General features: G+C 41.2%; 4 protein-coding genes across 5 annotated transcripts; 2 read left to right on the top strand and 2 right to left on the bottom strand.

The window, feature by feature from the left end:
* Positions 1 to 2,052: 2,052 nt before the first annotated feature.
* Positions 2,053 to 2,499, bottom strand: RB195_026426 (uncharacterized protein; the record flags this gene model as incomplete). The annotated part of the gene is made up of 1 exon (XM_064214976.1): positions 2,053 to 2,499. The coding sequence occupies one exon, from the start codon at positions 2,497 to 2,499 to the stop codon at positions 2,053 to 2,055; it is 447 nt and encodes a 148-aa protein (XP_064070857.1).
* RB195_026424 (uncharacterized protein) lies at positions 2,053 to 3,658 on the bottom strand (the record flags this gene model as incomplete). Its single annotated transcript, XM_064214974.1, has 2 exons — positions 2,053 to 2,864; positions 3,556 to 3,658. The coding sequence occupies 2 exons, from the start codon at positions 3,656 to 3,658 to the stop codon at positions 2,053 to 2,055; spliced, it is 915 nt and encodes a 304-aa protein (XP_064070855.1).
* RB195_026425 (uncharacterized protein) lies at positions 2,152 to 2,727 on the top strand (the record flags this gene model as incomplete). Its single annotated transcript, XM_064214975.1, has 1 exon — positions 2,152 to 2,727. The coding sequence occupies one exon, from the start codon at positions 2,152 to 2,154 to the stop codon at positions 2,725 to 2,727; it is 576 nt and encodes a 191-aa protein (XP_064070856.1).
* Positions 3,657 to 14,746, top strand: RB195_026423 (uncharacterized protein; the record flags this gene model as incomplete). 2 transcript variants are annotated; one of them, XM_064214973.1, is made up of 5 exons in its annotated part: positions 3,657 to 3,744; positions 10,376 to 10,492; positions 11,272 to 11,356; positions 13,795 to 13,905; positions 14,653 to 14,746. In XM_064214973.1, 5 exons carry the CDS (start codon positions 3,657 to 3,659, stop codon positions 14,744 to 14,746), a joined length of 495 nt encoding a protein of 164 aa, XP_064070853.1. The 2 variants fall into 2 exon arrangements, with proteins under 2 accessions (XP_064070853.1, XP_064070854.1); XM_064214972.1 differs by lacking the exons at positions 3,657 to 3,744; positions 14,653 to 14,746 and having other exon boundaries at positions 10,453 to 10,492; positions 13,795 to 13,999.
* Between the last annotated feature and the right edge of the window lie 3,003 nt (positions 14,747 to 17,749).

Raw genomic sequence — 17,749 nt, 5'->3', positions numbered from 1 at the left:
ATAAAAAAAAATCCGACCACATCTACAGCTTTTACAAAAATCTCTTATGAGTTGGATTTAGAAAGTTTTTCTATAGGTCACAAATATGCAACAGTGTCGAAGTTAGGATTAAAGGCATCACCCCACGAATTTGAGGTGGTGCAGATTTCAGGTGGAGTATTCGTATACGGGATGGGAGACTACGGAGAGGGAGGTGATTCCGTCCATTTCTTGCTAATTGCCGTAAAAAACGGCCCGGAAGATGCGGCGCCGCACAAGACTGGCGCGCTCCAATCGAATCTCTTGTACAAAATGGTGCGCCAAAACGAATGAAACCGTATTTTCCGGGCCGTTTTTTACGGCAATTAGGAAGAAATGGACGGAATCACCCCCCTCTCCGTAGTCTCCCATCCTGTATACGAATACTCCACCTGAAATCTGCACTACCTCAGATTCGTGGGGTGAAGCCTTTAAATAGATCTCCGTCTCGCCTCTATCCTTGGACACAGGGGGAGGTTAGGAGTAAAGTAGTGTCAAGAGGAGATATAAGAAAAGTTCACTCCCGATTCTCTCCAAGTAAGAAGGATTAAGTATGGAAAAGGTGACAGGGAAGAGCTATAACTATATATATATATATATATATATATATATATATATATATATATATATATATATATATATATATATATATATATATATATATATATATATATATATATATATATATATATATATATATATATATATATATATATATATATGTAGCGCCAGTAGGGCTGGAAGAAGGGTCACACTGCTATAAGGATTCGGTAAATTATGTGTAGCGAAGAACACCTAGACGGGCTAAATACTAACATTCTGCAGGAATCCTTGAAGCCTTCACTTTCAGCGTAGTTCAAGATGTTTGAGTGTGTAATATGTTTGTGAATGAACCAACCAAAATTGCATAAATAGTAGTACTTTCATCACAATGCAATGTAATAAGAAGCTTGAGCACGTAATTTATAACAGTCCGTCAACGAGATCACGACAAAAATAACAACCTTCTACACGAAGAGTTTCAGTACATATAATGAATATAATAGCAACTTCAAATGGAGTGCCGGAAATAAAGAGCTTTTGGTAAATCAAAAACTAAAAAATGATTAAATCTTTTTCCTTTATTTTGTTCAATTCTTGGAAGGCTACAATATTTATAAATATGTGACTCTAAAAAATAACATTCATAGTCAGAACCATTAGTTTTTTTTTCTAAACTCAACACATTCTTATTTGATGTATTAGGTATATATGTACTCGCTTATGTCATCAAATCATATTTGCACGTGAACATGTTTATGAGTACAAATATTTTGTTGTATTAGATCTCATAGAGAAGTGTAGGTAAATTTCTCTGGAGATTTTGGCGAAACTTCATTAGAAAGGAATCATCTCCAACAGCTTCGACTCTGGTGGACATTTTAACAAGAATAGAATTCAATCAAAATTCTCGCGTTTCAACCGATTGCTCGCTCGCTCAAATCTCTCTGTTGGTTTTTTTCAAACCACTGTATAATATAGGTTCGATGCCTACGGGTTCAACTCCCACCATATCCGTAGTCGAATGCATTTGCATCGAAATTCAGTTCTCGAACGATGTTGCTGTATTTATTTCTTTTTTTTCGTTAAATTTCCATCTCCAAAGGGATGAACTGTTTGGATAGTTTTTCTGTGGCTCACCGTCTACTTATGTACTTTGTTGAAGAAAGTCAGGAGTTGTGAAACTAGCAAATTCCTAGGGCGTTCGGAAAGTATCTGCGGAAAATTTCGCGGTAGCACAGATTTTTTGAGATGTGCTGAAAGTTCACGTTTTGAATATATTATATAAGGACATTACCGGTTGTATCCACATAACATATCTGGCCCCCTCTTCCTTGCACCCTATAATGGCCTAACATTCCACCCATATTCGACACGTACTCATTTATGAGTTTGAATCTGGCCATCCCGCTGCTCAAGCTCATCGAAACCTAAGTCAAGTATTCGGCACTGAAGCCCCTTCTGAGCGGTCTGTGCACGCCTGGTTCCAAAGCTTCAAAGCCGGAAACAAGAAACTCGAAGATGAGCCTCGCTCTGGTCGACCGACCGCAATATCGTTCGACTAACTGAAGAGTCTGGCGGAGCAACATCCATATGAAGGTGTGCGGCATTTTGCTGCCAGTCTTGGCTGTCCGTGTCCACCCTGAGCAGTGGACTGTGATCTCTCGGAATGGTGAAAAGCTCGGTCACTGGCTCCCAAATGCGTTGAGCAACGGCAACCGCCAAAGACACCCGAACATCTGCACTCAGCTGCTCTCCAGAAGCCGCAGATTCGACTGGCCGGACACCATTGTCACTGGAGATGAAAAATGGGTCCTCTACGTCAACCACACCCACACCCACAAACGTGCGTGGTGCGCTGGCGATGAAATGCCGGATCCTTTCGTGAAAGGTAAAATCGATGAGGGGAAGGTCATGCTGAGCGTCTGGTGGGGAATTCATGGAATCTACCGTTTCGAACTGTTGCCGAACAACACGACAGTTACTGCCGAGGTCTACTGCGCCAACTGCAAAGACTGGCCGACAAGATCGGCAAGAAGCACTCGAAGCTCGACAACGTTCGTCTGCTGCAAGATAACGCGCGTCCTCACATCGCGAAAAAGACTTCCCAGAAAATTCTGGAGCTTTGATGGGAAGTTCTACCGCACCCACCGTCCAGCCCGGACCTAACCCCGAGCGACTATCACCTCTTCCGATCGCTTCAACATCACCTGGATGATCGCAACCACCTCGAAAATGACCTTCGGGTTTTCTTCGCCTCCAAGTCGCCGGAGCACTGCCAGGACACCAGATTTCGCCACAGAATTCTTATTGTACAATTCACAGCTTCACCATTGCGAAGCATTTGTTCACATGGTCATAGCGATTAAGCCTTTCTTGCCAATGGAAGCATTAATTGCAGGTCTCCATTTGTCGGCCAATTCCTGACGACAACCGCTCTATTCGTCTTTTCCCGATTGGCTCTAATTATTTCGCTTTCCATTCGTATTCGAAAGGATTACCAGCGCTAATCACAAGACAGGAAACTCACTGCAATCACGACTCGCCCGTTTAATATTACTGGCGCAGAACTTATGCAGGAGACACGCGAGCGATAGCATGCGATCATAGTCGATAGCACGCGATTGCGTTCCGCATCAGTGCTACGTGTGGAGGGACGTGAAGCGAAGCAATTCGTGCATAAATGCTTAATAATATCGTCCAGATGACACGCGCCGATGGGTCATAAATTTATTAGCGGACAACTTCTCCTGAGCGACAGGTCACACTCTCCTGCCACGGTGCCTTTTGTTCACGGGCTCGTCTAGAAGCAGAGCATTAAATTTCTATTTCCATGAGTATATTCGATATCCAGCTTCATATTAACTGAGACATGATTGCTATTCAACAAAGAAAGTGCTACTAAATTCATTTCGAATGCAAGGACGAAAGCTAATTGATTTATTTGCGAGCTATGTAGCTCACAAAGAGAACGTTTCTTTCATAAAATTCACTCACTCCCTTCCCGGCCTCCGACCACTACAGGTCTTTTTCTGTTGCTAGCTTCTCCTCGCCTACGTGGGCATCTCATTAGCAACACAATGCCCCTAACGTCCATCATGCGAGTTCCATTCACAATTCCATTCTTCTCGTCTTCTCGGCCACGTCTTTATGCTCTTCCGTTTGACAAGAAGAACTCCAGCTTCGGTACTCATGTTCTGGTGCTTGAACGAACGTGAGACGTAAAGATATACGAGCATGATATGCTGCTAAACACGCTTATTTCTCCTCTTTTTCTTTTCATATTTTCTCTCATGCATTCCTCTGAAGTACATTACTTGATAATCTCTACTTCTCTCAGTTTTCATTCCAAAGATCGAATGTCACCTTTTAGTTGGTACTTGGTGGTCTTTAGGCCTGTTTCTGTCATCAAGGGTACTTTATACGAGTTACTTTTAGTTGTACTGTGATGTTTCCAAGAGTTCCAGCAATGCCATGTTGAACAAAACCCATGCAGCGCTTCTGCGGACTTCGGTAGTCTACGAGTGGTTGTATTCAACACAAAGATTATTTTTCTTTAAATAAAACTGACTTCCGAGCAAAACAATTACTAAAGAAATTACAGGAAGATGAAAATCTTTTACATCCATAACTATCAATAATATAGGAATTTCTCTCTCCCTATGAGCCTCTCTATGATTACTGGAAATGACAAGTCTAAAATAAAAAAAAAGACCTAACCAAACAAAAACAGAAAACAGTGTTAAAGTTCCAGAGTTCATTACTTCTAAGAAATGTTTAAAAAATGAGCTAAAGCGGAGGGTTTGATCAATCGTTTTGAGGTGCGTCAGCGCATTCGGCTTCAATTCAGAATTATTAAGGTATAACCTTCAGAAACGATAGTTGCGTCCATATTTTTGAATCTTAGCATGTTCAATGTGATGATCAGCTATTGATTTAGCTTTTGGTCGATTTCCACGACATTTGAAGTTTATTGGTGGTATTTCCACAACACCCTCGTCATTCTGAGTACCCGCTTAACGTCTTCAGCCCCGTACTGCTCTACTCATATCATTAGATATGTTGGGTAGAGAGAACGGAGTCTTTTCTGGCCGCCCACGACGCTGTGCCTTTGGGAGGGAAATCGTGCCTGTCGAGTAATATAGTCTATACAGTCTGATTGGCTAGAAGGACTTAGTGAGCAAGGATTTAGACGATGTCTTTACCTGACTGCGCGATGCAATCTTTGCCTCCGTTCTGTGCACCTTCTGTGTTACCTACGATGGAGTTTTTCCTTCAGCATTTCTGGGTGTGCTGAATGATAGCGGACTAGGCTAAAATCGTTTACGAACGTGTATACGGCTATACAACGGCTTGCGGATTCCAACCGACCAGTCAGTCCAGTGTCTTTACCCTCCGGAACAAGCTGGTACAATGTTACTTACCTTCATGAGGTGAAACGTTTGGCCAGCATCAAGGAGGCATTGAACCATTGACCACAAAAACGTACGATAAGGTTTTACCGTTACACTTATCCGTCCTGATTTACTGCAAATAAATGTAGTAATGTGTGTAAATGTAATGTGATTTTTTTCTGTTTGGGTTTAGAATACTAGTATCGATTTCTGGAATTTTTGTGAATTGATCACCAGTAAGTGCTCCATATATTCCTATATGTTTACTGAGACGTAGGTAGAATACCCTCCAGGACCTGTGCATTTATTCCGTGAAGACCACCTGACGTATGTCAACAGCTGAAAAATACATGAGCCAAAAAAGGCGAGATTTCTCAGTGCCAGAGGAACCATGATAATCACTCGTTTTCTTCATTCTTGCGTAGGATCACGTTCCGGAGTACAGCCTACACAGCAATTACACGTTGGAACCATCAGTAAGCCTCGTGCTCATTTGCTGGTCACCATCCAGACGCTTATTTTAATTCTGCATTTCTCTCGGTTTCGAAAGCAAAGATTTCGATTTTCAGGTTGCACTCGGTTAATTGTCCATATTTGAACTTGGAATCGTTAAACCCCTTGTCAATTTCTTCACTCCTGTTCTTGATTCAAAATAGAAACGATAAGCTCTCCTCGATAACATTTCCCCAATTATTGATCAGTAGTTCAATCCATAATTATTGATGTCGAATTCAATCATAATTATTAGTAGTCAGTGTTCTATAGCAACGCATGCGTAAGAAGCAACGTGTGTCTCTTGAGACATTCCGAAGACTCTGTATTGATTCTCTATATAATTTACAATGTAGTTGAAGAACACGCGAAATTACTTTTGAAGGTTTTTTATCCGATCATCAATGAATTTATTGCTCTGTGGCATCCATACTGAGCACTGAGCGTTACTTTTCATGTTTGTGACCTCCTGTTGTTCTTCCTACTACATACTACTCTACTAGACACCTGCTTTCGCCTATTCTGCATTGTTCCGTAAACGTTGGCAATTGTGCCCGCCACCGGCGTAATTACTGGCGCTAGAAATAGGCGGTAGAAACCACATGAGGTTTGAAAGTGCCAAAATCTTCCCATTCGGGAATACCAGGGACTACATAGTTTCAAGAAGTATGCGGGAATTTTTTCGAAAATAACACGGGAATGTTGTGGTTGCTGAGAACTCGTTCTGTTAAATTCCACGTTATGCGAAAAGCACACCTAAATCGATTAACTTTTTACGCAATTCAGTCGAGTTATCACACAGCCCTCGTGTATGCAACCGTTTCATTGCTTCTACGAAACGAACATGGGCCATTAAGCGAAGAAGCGGCGCAGAGAAGAAAGAACGGTTTTAGCATGGACTCATCACTGCATACAAATTAGAATTTCAGCAAGACCTATATATAGCCACCAATTAGCTTCACCTGAATCATGAAGAACAACAACTTTTCAGTTTCTGCTATGATTTTACTTTTATTAATAGTAATCAATTATTGTTTTATTGTTCGAATTCTTTGCTGGAACGTGGCTTTCACTTATGCCGTGGTTCTCGTCAACCACATTGATTACTAATGATAACAACCGAAAACTTACAAAAATTAAACGCAGGTCACTGAAAAGTCATGTACAACCTCGAAGAGAAACCTGAGAAAGAACTGTCTCCTTCCATCCAGCTGTGAATGTTATGGATATGATTTACTACATCATTGATCATGATTTTTCACCTGTCCCTATCCGAACGAGTAGATATAGTTTTGTGGGCGGAGCTACTAGACGCAATATTTTGTTGGGTTTGGCTATTTAGGCTCGGCGACAGATGAGAGTATCTCTCATTTCCTCACAGTGTCATCTGCAAAAGGAAATGAGTGAAGATGCGCACGACGAAACGTGGCGCAGTAGGGCGGAAGTCACAGTGCACCCAGTGTTGAAATTCTCTGAAAGTGAAATGGATGGGAGTCATTTCCATGACAGTTCTCTTTCCTTTCGTGTACTTTTTCGATGTGCGCTTGGGTGTCTCACGATAGTGTCATACGCTGAACATATCACTCATAACTAAGAATTAAGTTCCCTACAGCGGAGCATATAGCCCAACGCTGTTCCGTGCTTTGCACGAAGAAGGAGAAAATCTCTTTTCGCTTCCTTGTGGAACTTACTTCGTGTTATTGCTTCTTTCTCAAAAATTCCCTCATTTTTTGTCGTTTTTCTTACATTCTTTCTTTTTCGTCTGGTAGCTACGAAAGTTTTACGACTCTGAGAATGCATTTCGGTCATCGGCGCCTGATCTTAAAGCTGCGTTTCGTTGTCTGCAACTATTTGTTTTTTTCATTCATCACCACTTTTTCTTTCAAGAAACCACAAAAAGTCCTCTTGGATACTTGCAGAGATTTTGGGTGATTTGTACTTCTGCACGTGCGTGCTTCCCTGTCGGCAGATTCCCTGCATCGATCTGTTATACACACCAGAATGGAATTATGCGAGTTATGGAGATGAGTTTTAATACGACCTAATGCATGCAGCAATGTTGACATTTCCCTCATTTCATTGAATCCCCGCCAGACACCCTCATCGATGTTCTGAGGCGTAGCTTTTTCCTACGCTACCTGTTACTTCTTCTCTCTGTGCCTGGATGCACCTGAAAAAACACGAAAGGATCGAGCAGTTTTACTCCCACCAGGCCCTTCTCTGAATATTTTCAGAGTGTTCCTCTTGAAAACAAACAGAATGCTGACGGGTAATGAAACAAGAAGGAAGACAAGCCGAAAAGGATGAGTGCGCTGAAACTTTGATATCTCTTTAGTTTTAAGATTATGCAACAACTAAGAAACGTTCACGAATATTGAGTTGGCTCGCAGAATCTGAAGAAAGTTACGATGTGTGGCTACTGAGAGATAAATTGTGATTCCTACTTCCAGACAGCTGAAGAAAAATTGTTGCGCACATCCCTCCATTGTGCCGTGTCTTAGTTTAACATTACCCATTCCAACGACTATCCTTACTTTGATTGACTTCGACTTACGTGACTCAAAGAGCGGCGGATGTTTTGGGCCAACGCGTCTTCTTCGCCCGGATGTGTCGTCCTTTAACATATCCGAGCCCGCCCTGTTCGATCTTCAGCCATTATTGAATAACAGTTTTATTGTATTCAAGAACGCAAGTGTAGCTCACTGGTAAACGGTCAGCACTACGCCTGACCACTCGATATTTCGACGCCGTCCAACAAAATACTGCAGTGTCGAAAAATTGGTGCCACAGTTATCTGAGATAATAAAGAAACTGGAATGGTCCACACAGGTGGAAGTCATAAATTTTTACGGGTTAAGTTGAAATTGAATTCGTTTGCACTTCCCAAAAAATCGATCAAGAAACACTTTATCCTTTTAATAACGTATCTCTTCCAAGCATGAAGAGGATCTTGTGCCGTCTGTCATAAAGATATTTAAGGAAATTAGGGAGTGACTAGATGGGATAGGGTACGGTGAACTAAAGAAGCAACATGAACTCATCGCCTTTCAAAGAATTGATTTTTTCACTTTGTTGAGTTAGTTTTATTTTTTTTTACTTTAATCAATCTTAACTCTCCTTTGTTCAACAAATAAAGAGATACGAATGTCTAAGATGTGTGTCGATCAAGACAAAAAAATCCTCAGTAGTAGTTTTCAAAGCTATATACAGATTCGTACGAGAGAGGAACCCATTAGGCTCCTGAAAGGCGCACATGCACCGAAAATGCTGATAACCTGAGGCAGAGCTAATGTGTCCTTGTACACTTGAGAAACTTTTATTTTTGTTGTTTTATTGGCGAAACTCTAACGTCCTTATTACGTTCTGGAACGTCATCGATCGGACACTAATTTCGCCAATTTTTTCCATCCTACTGGACCTCGCTCTGCTAATGCATATAACCCAAAATTTACTGAAAAAATGTTGCCTTCGTATTGATCGAAAATTTTCTCAACGAATGCGTTGTCTTTCCTTCACAATTAGTCTAACTCCAACATACACACAAAGAGTACAGGAATAAGAAAACGATGTTCTCCATCCATTCTTTGTATGCTCTTATTTCTTTGAAAGCAATGCATGTATATATGAGATATATATTTGATATCAGAAAAGCTCCATAAAGTTTAAATGATTTTTCTTCACTTATTTATGAATAATTTTAGTGTATAAGTGCTAAACCAAACTAATTTGGTTGGATTTTCGCATTTCTTTAATTAGAGGATAGAAGGTAGCTTGTAGTCCAAACATGATCCAGATATCTTCCATGCAAAACTTCCAGCGCCCACAAAAAAATCGTTACATGCTGTCTATATCCTAATAAATATTGCTGTCGAACAACGTCTCCTTGAACTTCGTGCACTTCTTCATTTTCTTCTTCTCTCATGAGTTGAAATTATGGAGAAAAACTGCGCATTCCACTGTTCACCGAAGCTATAATTTTTTTTTGACATTGCACAGTCCTCAAATTTCTCAGGGAACACCTTTCTTTGTTCTGACAGAAATGAATTTTCCTTTCTTCACTTCTCATTTTCAATTCTAAGTCTTTGCATTTATAGTGCTTTTCACCTCTTTGCCATTGTGTTTCTGTATGAGGAGTTGCTATCTTAACTTCATACATCTTTTAACTCTTCTCTGTTCAATCCTCGTAAAAATTACATAGAAAAATTAGTCACTTTTTATCGTTAAAGCATTTTCCATACACTTCTTTACCTCGTTTGGGAAACAGTCGTAAGCAATGCATTGGACATCGATCACCTCCAAGTATTGCATTATGCAACCTGTAAGCTCCATGAATATGGTCAGTCGACAAAAGGCAAACTATTTATCCGAAATTGTTCAGGAAACAACAAAATGGAGTAATAATTCATAAATAATCTAATTAACAAGAGAAGTTTTTATTAAACATTACCTTCCTTGGCCCTACCAACAGCCTTCAGACGCTTAGGGTAGGACTAGGAAGGGTGTTCGGGATATGAGTGATGTTGCTTGCAAATTATGCATCTTCTATGCATTTCGATGTGGAAGTTGATAAATATTTGATATGCTGAGAAAAGACCTCTGTCGGCTCTTCTTGACCACATACGATCTAAAATTAATTCATAGGTTCTACTTGAGAAATATTTCCATGAACATAAAAACTGGCAACGGACGTTGGGAGGTCCAAAAATAATTTGATCTACTGACCGTCCTCCACATGATGAAATGAACGAAGGATCGAAACGTTTGCTTGAAGAAAAAACGACGCACGAAGAATGTGATCATATTTATGGCGCGCCCTGTATAAGGCAGATAACGCGTGTCCTCTTAACGAAATCTGTTACTCTTTTCGTTAATCCCGGCATAATTAAATTGACAATGCTCTCAACCACCTATTCGAATTTAATTATTTCCAGTAACTGCCAATTCACCTTTTGAGTATTGCCGACGACGTTGGCCTCCTGGTCGGACAATATCCGGCTGCGATGCTCCGATGAAACTCGCCATCATTCTTCTCATTATGATATCCAAAAGTAAGTTCTAATATTTCGACCTCCACACTGTTTTGTACGCTTTCCGTTGTGGATATTGATTTGGAGCCTCTAGGAGTTAATACAAATTTAAAGTGGAAGGATGTTAAAGTCTTGTTAGGAATATTCTTTATTTTTTCTTTTTTCTTTATTTATTAACCCTTCTAAAAATTCGATACCCATCCCCAAGCGTAGCTCTCTTAGCTTAGCAGCGTTGAACTTTGAAATATCCTCTTTTTCAACTTCATGCGAGCGCATTTAAGTTATGTAGTTCCAGTCGGAATCGCTGATGATTTTTTATTGTATATATGTTTCCACTTTCCTACGCGATTTCATAATCGAGGATCAGACAGGATTTTAAATGCCTGTGCATATACAGGGAAGAGGTACAGAAGAATTCAAATTTCTTCGTAGTCCAGATAGTCCAGGTACTGTCTTCAAAGAAGCGACTTCACACCTATTCTGTTCGTTCACAGAGCGACCTTAAACTATGTATATACAGTTTGTTTTCATATCGTTTGTCTTAAAAAAATGCGATAACCCAAATAAATAAGGGAGTATATAAAATTTCCTCAAAGATGTTTTTTTGCTTCGCCATGAAAACTAAGGAACATTTTTAATCACATCTTAAGAATTTTTTTACGATATAAAGAACTGCACACAATTTTTCGTTCAGAATAAAACTAGTGACCTTCACAAAAACGGTAGACTATCCAAAAATCATCTGAAGAGATCCTACGAAGAAGCATGCATGAGTTTCCTATTCATTTTCTTCTTTCCAGCCTTTTCGTTGTGGTGCGTGGATGGTAACGACTGCGACGCAACGTGCTCTTTTTGTGAAGGTGCTGCCTGCCTTCGTGTCCAGAGGTGGGGCACATTTCTCAAAAATGCATGTACTTCTTATGAAGTTCAATAGGCAAATGCCAGTTTCATGTCAACGTGTTTCTGAAATACAAAACGTCCCTAAAAATCTTTAAAATGCCATTTTAAAGGAGTTGACTCGACTCCAATTGCCGTTCTTTTTTGAATATTTGAAGAGTTTGAAAAAAACAAGTCGTTAAGCCAAATCTTATCCTGTTGGATCTAATCAAGTGTAGTTGCGAAATCCTCTGAGCTTAATTTCGAGCCGTTTTTATGAAGTACTCATGAATTTTTCTTCCCAACTTGGAAGTAATTGATTCTCTTGTGATTTCGCCGCACATGCACGATAGACTGTGTGTAGGCGAATGTAGCCCGCTCGTCAGCATACATATTTTGTAGTATCGACAAGGTTTCTATAATTGTGTACTACTTTTTAAGCAGAACCAAGATTGTTATTGCTCTTTATTCTGGCTAACGTTTCGGCGTCGTCGCCTTCTTCAGAGCCTGGAGAAATCAAAGACACGTGCAATCTACTCTCTCAAACGCCTCGTCATCCCACAAGATATGACTTAGCAAACAGATTATTCAAATGCAACGCTAGAAAAGCAGACCACCATAGCGCTCACCGCACTAGTAACGATGCCCCCGCCTCTGACCCCGTAGATCAAAACCCGCAAAGGTCTTGATATGGCGCCAACTCGTTGGTCACAGCGATGCATTTCTTTTCTTCTATACGATTCATGATTGGACTTTTGGCCGTGATATAAAACGCTTCCAATGTTTTTCGTGCCAGAACGTCTGATTCGCGTGCTAAGATCGTGACAGCTATCTTGAAAGAGGTGTTGTCATGAAACTGTCTGCGATGAGCACCTAAAGGGGATGATGTTTTTGATTTTACGAGTCCGTCTAGGTGCTCCTTGACGCGGGTACATAGTGATCTTCCTGTTTCGCCAATGTACACAGCCCACATAACTGACAGGTTATTAGATAGATAACTCTCGATACCACGCAGTCATCCTGCCTCCCGTTTGAACAAACGATGCAATTAGGTGTCTCATAAAGTCTGTCATAGGCGCGATTGCGGACTAGCTGCTGCTTCAGGTTCACAGGTGGTACGTCCACTATTCTGACTGAATCCTGCAGACCCGCCTGTCGCAAGCTTGCTCGTACTGCATTGCTCATGTCATCCGACATAAAAGGAAGGCAGAAAGGGATCTTTGTTGTTTGTTCTACCCTGTGGCACCGTCTCTCAGTTGCTTGGCTCCGATTTGAATGGGAAACCTTTGCTGGGTACCCATTGGATTGAGCAATGTGGTTAGCCATGTTTATGCGCCCTTGAGCCTCAGATGAAACCGTTGCAGCTGTATTAAACATATTTTCTTTTTTACAATTATTTTCTGCCGAAGGCTAGTTTCTTAGGAAACACATACACATTTAAAATAAAGGAAAATTATACTAAGACCACAACAATTTTGAACGTGGAGATTTTCCCAGATCAAGATTTAGAGGAAGAACCCAACATTGGTTTAGGGATTTTTACAGATGTGGAGGCTCAGAACCCGTCCAAGCATCAAAGCCATCGAAATGATATTGATACTCTTGAGATGAAAAAACATTGTTAGGACAAGTATACGTGAAATCCACCCGGACACAATGTGCTCTGAAATCTCAAGAACATTCCATCTTAATGTTGTCACAACCAGGACCATGGGACGTTGGATTTGTTGTTCGCGAAGCCAACAGATTACATTAAATTACTTATTGACTACTAAATTATTCCCAAATCAGATAAAATTAATCAACAGCGAGTTGTAGAGAATGTACCAGAATCAGTTTTAGTAAGGAACTTTCGGTGAAAGCAAATGCACACAATACTCTAATTACCGCAAACACATAAGAGGTCGTGTCCTGTGGTCAGAATACGGTAACTGATTCAGTGAAAAAACGTAACAGCATTGCGGAGAAAAGCATAGTGTAAAATCTCATATAGACCCCACTACTTATATTTGTTTGTTCGACGGACACTCGTTTGATTGGATCGTGTTCAACATAGTAAAACACATAAATTGAGATCTTTCAAACCTATGCTACCTTTAACGTTGAGTTCCGAAGCTTCTAAAATGTATAATGAGAAGAAAGGATTCTTGTATTCGGGTTTTCAACAAAAATGATTGTTTCTGTCTAAATCAAAGGAAATTTTTCGAAAATAAGTAATTGAGCATCAAATTTATACAGCTCGCTTCGATTGTTTCCACAGATTTGATGCCGCACTTGATAGCAAAAGACGATTCTTTCGAAGTCGTGCCAATCTGTTTTCTAAGACTCCATTATTTTCCATCACCTTGCCTATTCTATGTATTCCACTTTTTTTGAAGAATTTTGTTTCTGTTTTACCTTTTCTTTTGATTTATTTCTTTTCTGCCTCTTTAAATCCTAGAGTTAAGGCAACACCCGACTCGTGGCGTTACGACAGCGATGACGTGCTTACCGCACGACTCCCTCGTTCACGCCTATCACCCGGAAGGTTGTCGAACTGAGCTTGCCACCGGCGAAAAGTTGTGCCTATGTTCTGGGCGAGATTTTTGTAACTCATCCAAAAGTACACATCTTTCATTCCTATTTATCTGTTTGTTGGTGTTTTTGTTATAAATATTAAATTATTGTGTTCTAGTTCGCGAAGGAGTAAAAAAGATAGGAAAATTGTCAAGATATTCCCTGAAATCTCTGCTAATATCCTATCTTTGTAAGATTTCTAGAGAAGGTGCAAAATATGCCGCAGCTACGTGTGATATGCCCTTCCTCCATCATCACGTATTACGTATTGCGGGCGTATGAAGTATACTTTAAAATTGGGGCAGCATTTAATTCTTATGCAAGATATTTGCAGGAGAAAAACGAAAGGAATCGTTCAACACAAAAGTCAACACAATACAATTGACACAAAAGTCATGGCTAGCCGGAGGTACTTTGTGATCCACGAATTGTATTGATTGGAGAAGAAAAATTCCAAACTTTAAATAGTTGGATACTTGGCTTATTTGGCTTAATCGGCGAGCTGATATCATCGGCTGACGCGATTGCCCGCATCTTCTCCGAGGTGTGCCGTCACACCTCGGCGAAGATGCGGGCAATCTGTCTTGAACACAGCTCTGCCCAACCTTCCCGATCTTCTGCGAGAGCTTGCACAGAATTCTGCGAAGCCTTACGTCTCCCCTGAACTGCCTATCTGAGCCGAGTGTCCTCAGGTCCGCTTTCACCACCTCAGTTAGAACTTTCGTTTTCGGCCAAGTGGCTTCTTCCAGCTCGAACCCGGCAAACTCCTCAGAACTCGTTGAACAAGACGATCTGCCGCTCTCTTTAACATATGACCAAAGACGCGAAGACGACTTACTTTAGCCACTTTTTAGTCAGCCTGTATAACAATTAGTACATATATATTTATATAATAAATGTACCTATGCAGTTATATAATATAGTATAGTATAGTACTACACTATACTATTCTATATAACTGTATAGGCTGCACAAGTGTTCATGAACCTCAAACGATTCTGAATGAAGCAGAATGTGTAGGTACATTTCCATGGCGCATTAATCAACCCAGTACACGTTTATCCTTTCGAGAATAAGATTGCTATTGTTGACATCATGTGCGCCTCAGAAATGTTCGCATTAGCGTCGGAACTTGCGGTTTTTTTTTGTAGAAAACATGGTACAGTATCATAATTCCAAAAGTACCACAAATAGACTTTCCACAATATGCAAATGTTGCTAGAAACACTGGATAGAATTTTTCTCTCTTCTTTTTCTTTTCAAAATATGCTAAATTAAGTTGGAATATATGTGTTGTATCACAAAATAGATTAATAATATCGTGAGAGTATCTCCATCGTACTTACACAAGTATGAATCTCGCACTATGTAGAGTATTCAGCTGGATACAGGCGGCATATCACGATTTTGACTTGGTGCCAACAGTACAACGAAAGCGTAGAGGGTAGCAGAATACGGGAACCAGTGTGACTCAGTCCAACTCCTCCTAACCGTCATTTTAAAAAAATGACGGTTAGGAGGAGTTGGCGGGAACGGTTTTTGTTCCTCCAAGTTCGAATGTGCCACGTTGTGCACGCTCTAGTTCCCTCAGCCGCCTGTTCAATAGGTTTACTTGAATAGGCTGTTGAGCGACCACATTCGACAGCTCGCACACACAGCTGGTTGCGATACATGCTTAAAGGCATCACCCCACGAATCTGAGGTGGTGCAGATTTCAAGTGGAGTATTCGTATACGAGATGGGAGACTACGGAGAGGGGGGTGATTCCGTCCATTTCTTTCTAATTGCCGTAAAAAACGGCCCGGAAGATGCGGCGCCGCACAAGACTGGCGCGCTCCAATCGAACCTCTTGTACAAAATGGTGCGCCAAAACGAATGAAGCTGTATCTTCCGGGCCGTTTTTTACGGCAATTATGAAGAAATGGACGGAATCACCCCCCTCTCCATAATCCACGATCCCGTATACGAATACTCCACCTGAAATCAGATTCGATTCGTGGGGTGATGCCTTTAAGGTTCACGCGTTGCTACCGATTTCGCAAGAAAACTTGGCGCCTTCTACGTCCTTTTTACGACGAATAGGGAAGCATGGGCGGAGCAACGCTGGTTTCTCTAATCTACAACCCGAACTCTAGGCTTTCGCTGCGTTTTCCGCACCACTTCAAAATCGTTACCTTTAAATAACAGGTGAAACGCATAGAAGTTGAAGAAACATGCATCCGAAATGAAACGAGAAATGCAGCCGTGCGGGAAACTCGCCTCAGATGGTGCGATCATATCCTATCGATCGGGGTATAACTACAATATTTGTAAGATTGGCGTAGACCTGGACGTATCCGGAAAGCGACTAAGGGGAGAGTCGAAACAGCGCTGGCTTGATGACGATTCACGCTGACATGGAGCTATCAGGATCCGTTCTGATCAAGCCCAAGACCGAGCGAAATGGCGCCATATACCTAGAAAAGCGGACCTCGCCACTAAAGGGGGCAAACGTTGAATAAGAAGAAGCTAGTAAAAATTATATAATAGCTAGTAAAATTATTATACGTTGGAAAACCACTACGACAAGAGGATACTACATTGCCGAAGGGTTTCAGAGACTATGTTTAAAAAGTTAAACGAAACAGAGAGAAGGATAAGACTGTGAATGAATAGAAGGGAAGCACGAATGTGAAGAGCGAGATTCGAGAAAAGCGGCAGAAGGGCGCGTCGGTGTTCTGAAGTTGAGTGGCGTAAATGACAGCGGTAACCGTGTGTCCTTGCCGGAGTAGCTCGTAGTACGTCATTCCACTCGAATCTCAAAAGCAGCAAATGAGGCGCGTTTATATCCGATTTGCTCATCTTGCGAAGCAAGCGAATCAGTGGTGGACAATAGTGATGGTAATGGTGAACACCCCCATGCGGAGTTCATGGGATGGTACGGGTTTCAGGCGGGTAATGTTTATACGGGCTCGTAGATTGTGGGGAAGAGGATGATTCCGTTCATCTTTTCCAGTATCCCGTACAGGGAGAGATGAACAGAATCACCCTCTTCCCCACAATCTACGACACCGTATAGGCATTACCCGCCTGAAACCCGTACCAGCCCAGATTCGTTGGGTGATGCCTTTAAGGTAGAAGGAGAGTACTCGATTATATTATACAATCGGGTCAAAACGACATGAATCGCGAGTGTATAGTAGAGTCATAACGACATGAAGCATGGTGTAGTTGCGTAAGCGGTTGCGTTCGAAGCGGTGGAGCGCAGCGATAAGGATCAAAAGAGGACTCCTGCTACCATCGTTAATTGGTACAGTTCGCAGTGGTTCCACCTCGATTCCAACCGCTATCTCTACCGCTGTGCTTCGAGCGCAACAGCTTATGCAACTGCACCGTACGTACAAAACAACCCGGTGGAGGCAGCAGTTGAAACCGAAATGAGACCGTGACAATCTGCAGCGATAGATGGTGCCAGCAGGGATTTCAGTACGCTCCTAGCTGCCATGCTCCAACGAAGCGCACTGAGAGAAGCTGCGTACGCAATTGCGTACCTGCTTCATGTCGTTTTGATCCTACTATACCTTCCGCGGAGAAGCTTCGAGAAGGCTCTACGACAATCGTTTGATATATTATTGGTATCGATGAAGAACCGAATGTTCTGAACTTTTCAGAAAAAGGCTGACAAGACTCTTATCAACCTAATATCCGAAAGCCTAATATAGAGGGACAGGTCACATTATGAGGAGAGTCAACGATAGACCGACTAAAAGAACGCTACAGTGGATCCCAAGGCATGCTTTACACTATATATATATTATATATTTTTTATATATATATATATATATATATATATATATATATATATAT

Source organism: Necator americanus, chromosome X (genome assembly GCF_031761385.1).
Source record: "Necator americanus strain Aroian chromosome X, whole genome shotgun sequence".
Taxonomy (NCBI): domain Eukaryota; kingdom Metazoa; phylum Nematoda; class Chromadorea; order Rhabditida; family Ancylostomatidae; genus Necator; species Necator americanus.
This window is presented reverse-complemented; position numbering and strand designations above follow the sequence as displayed.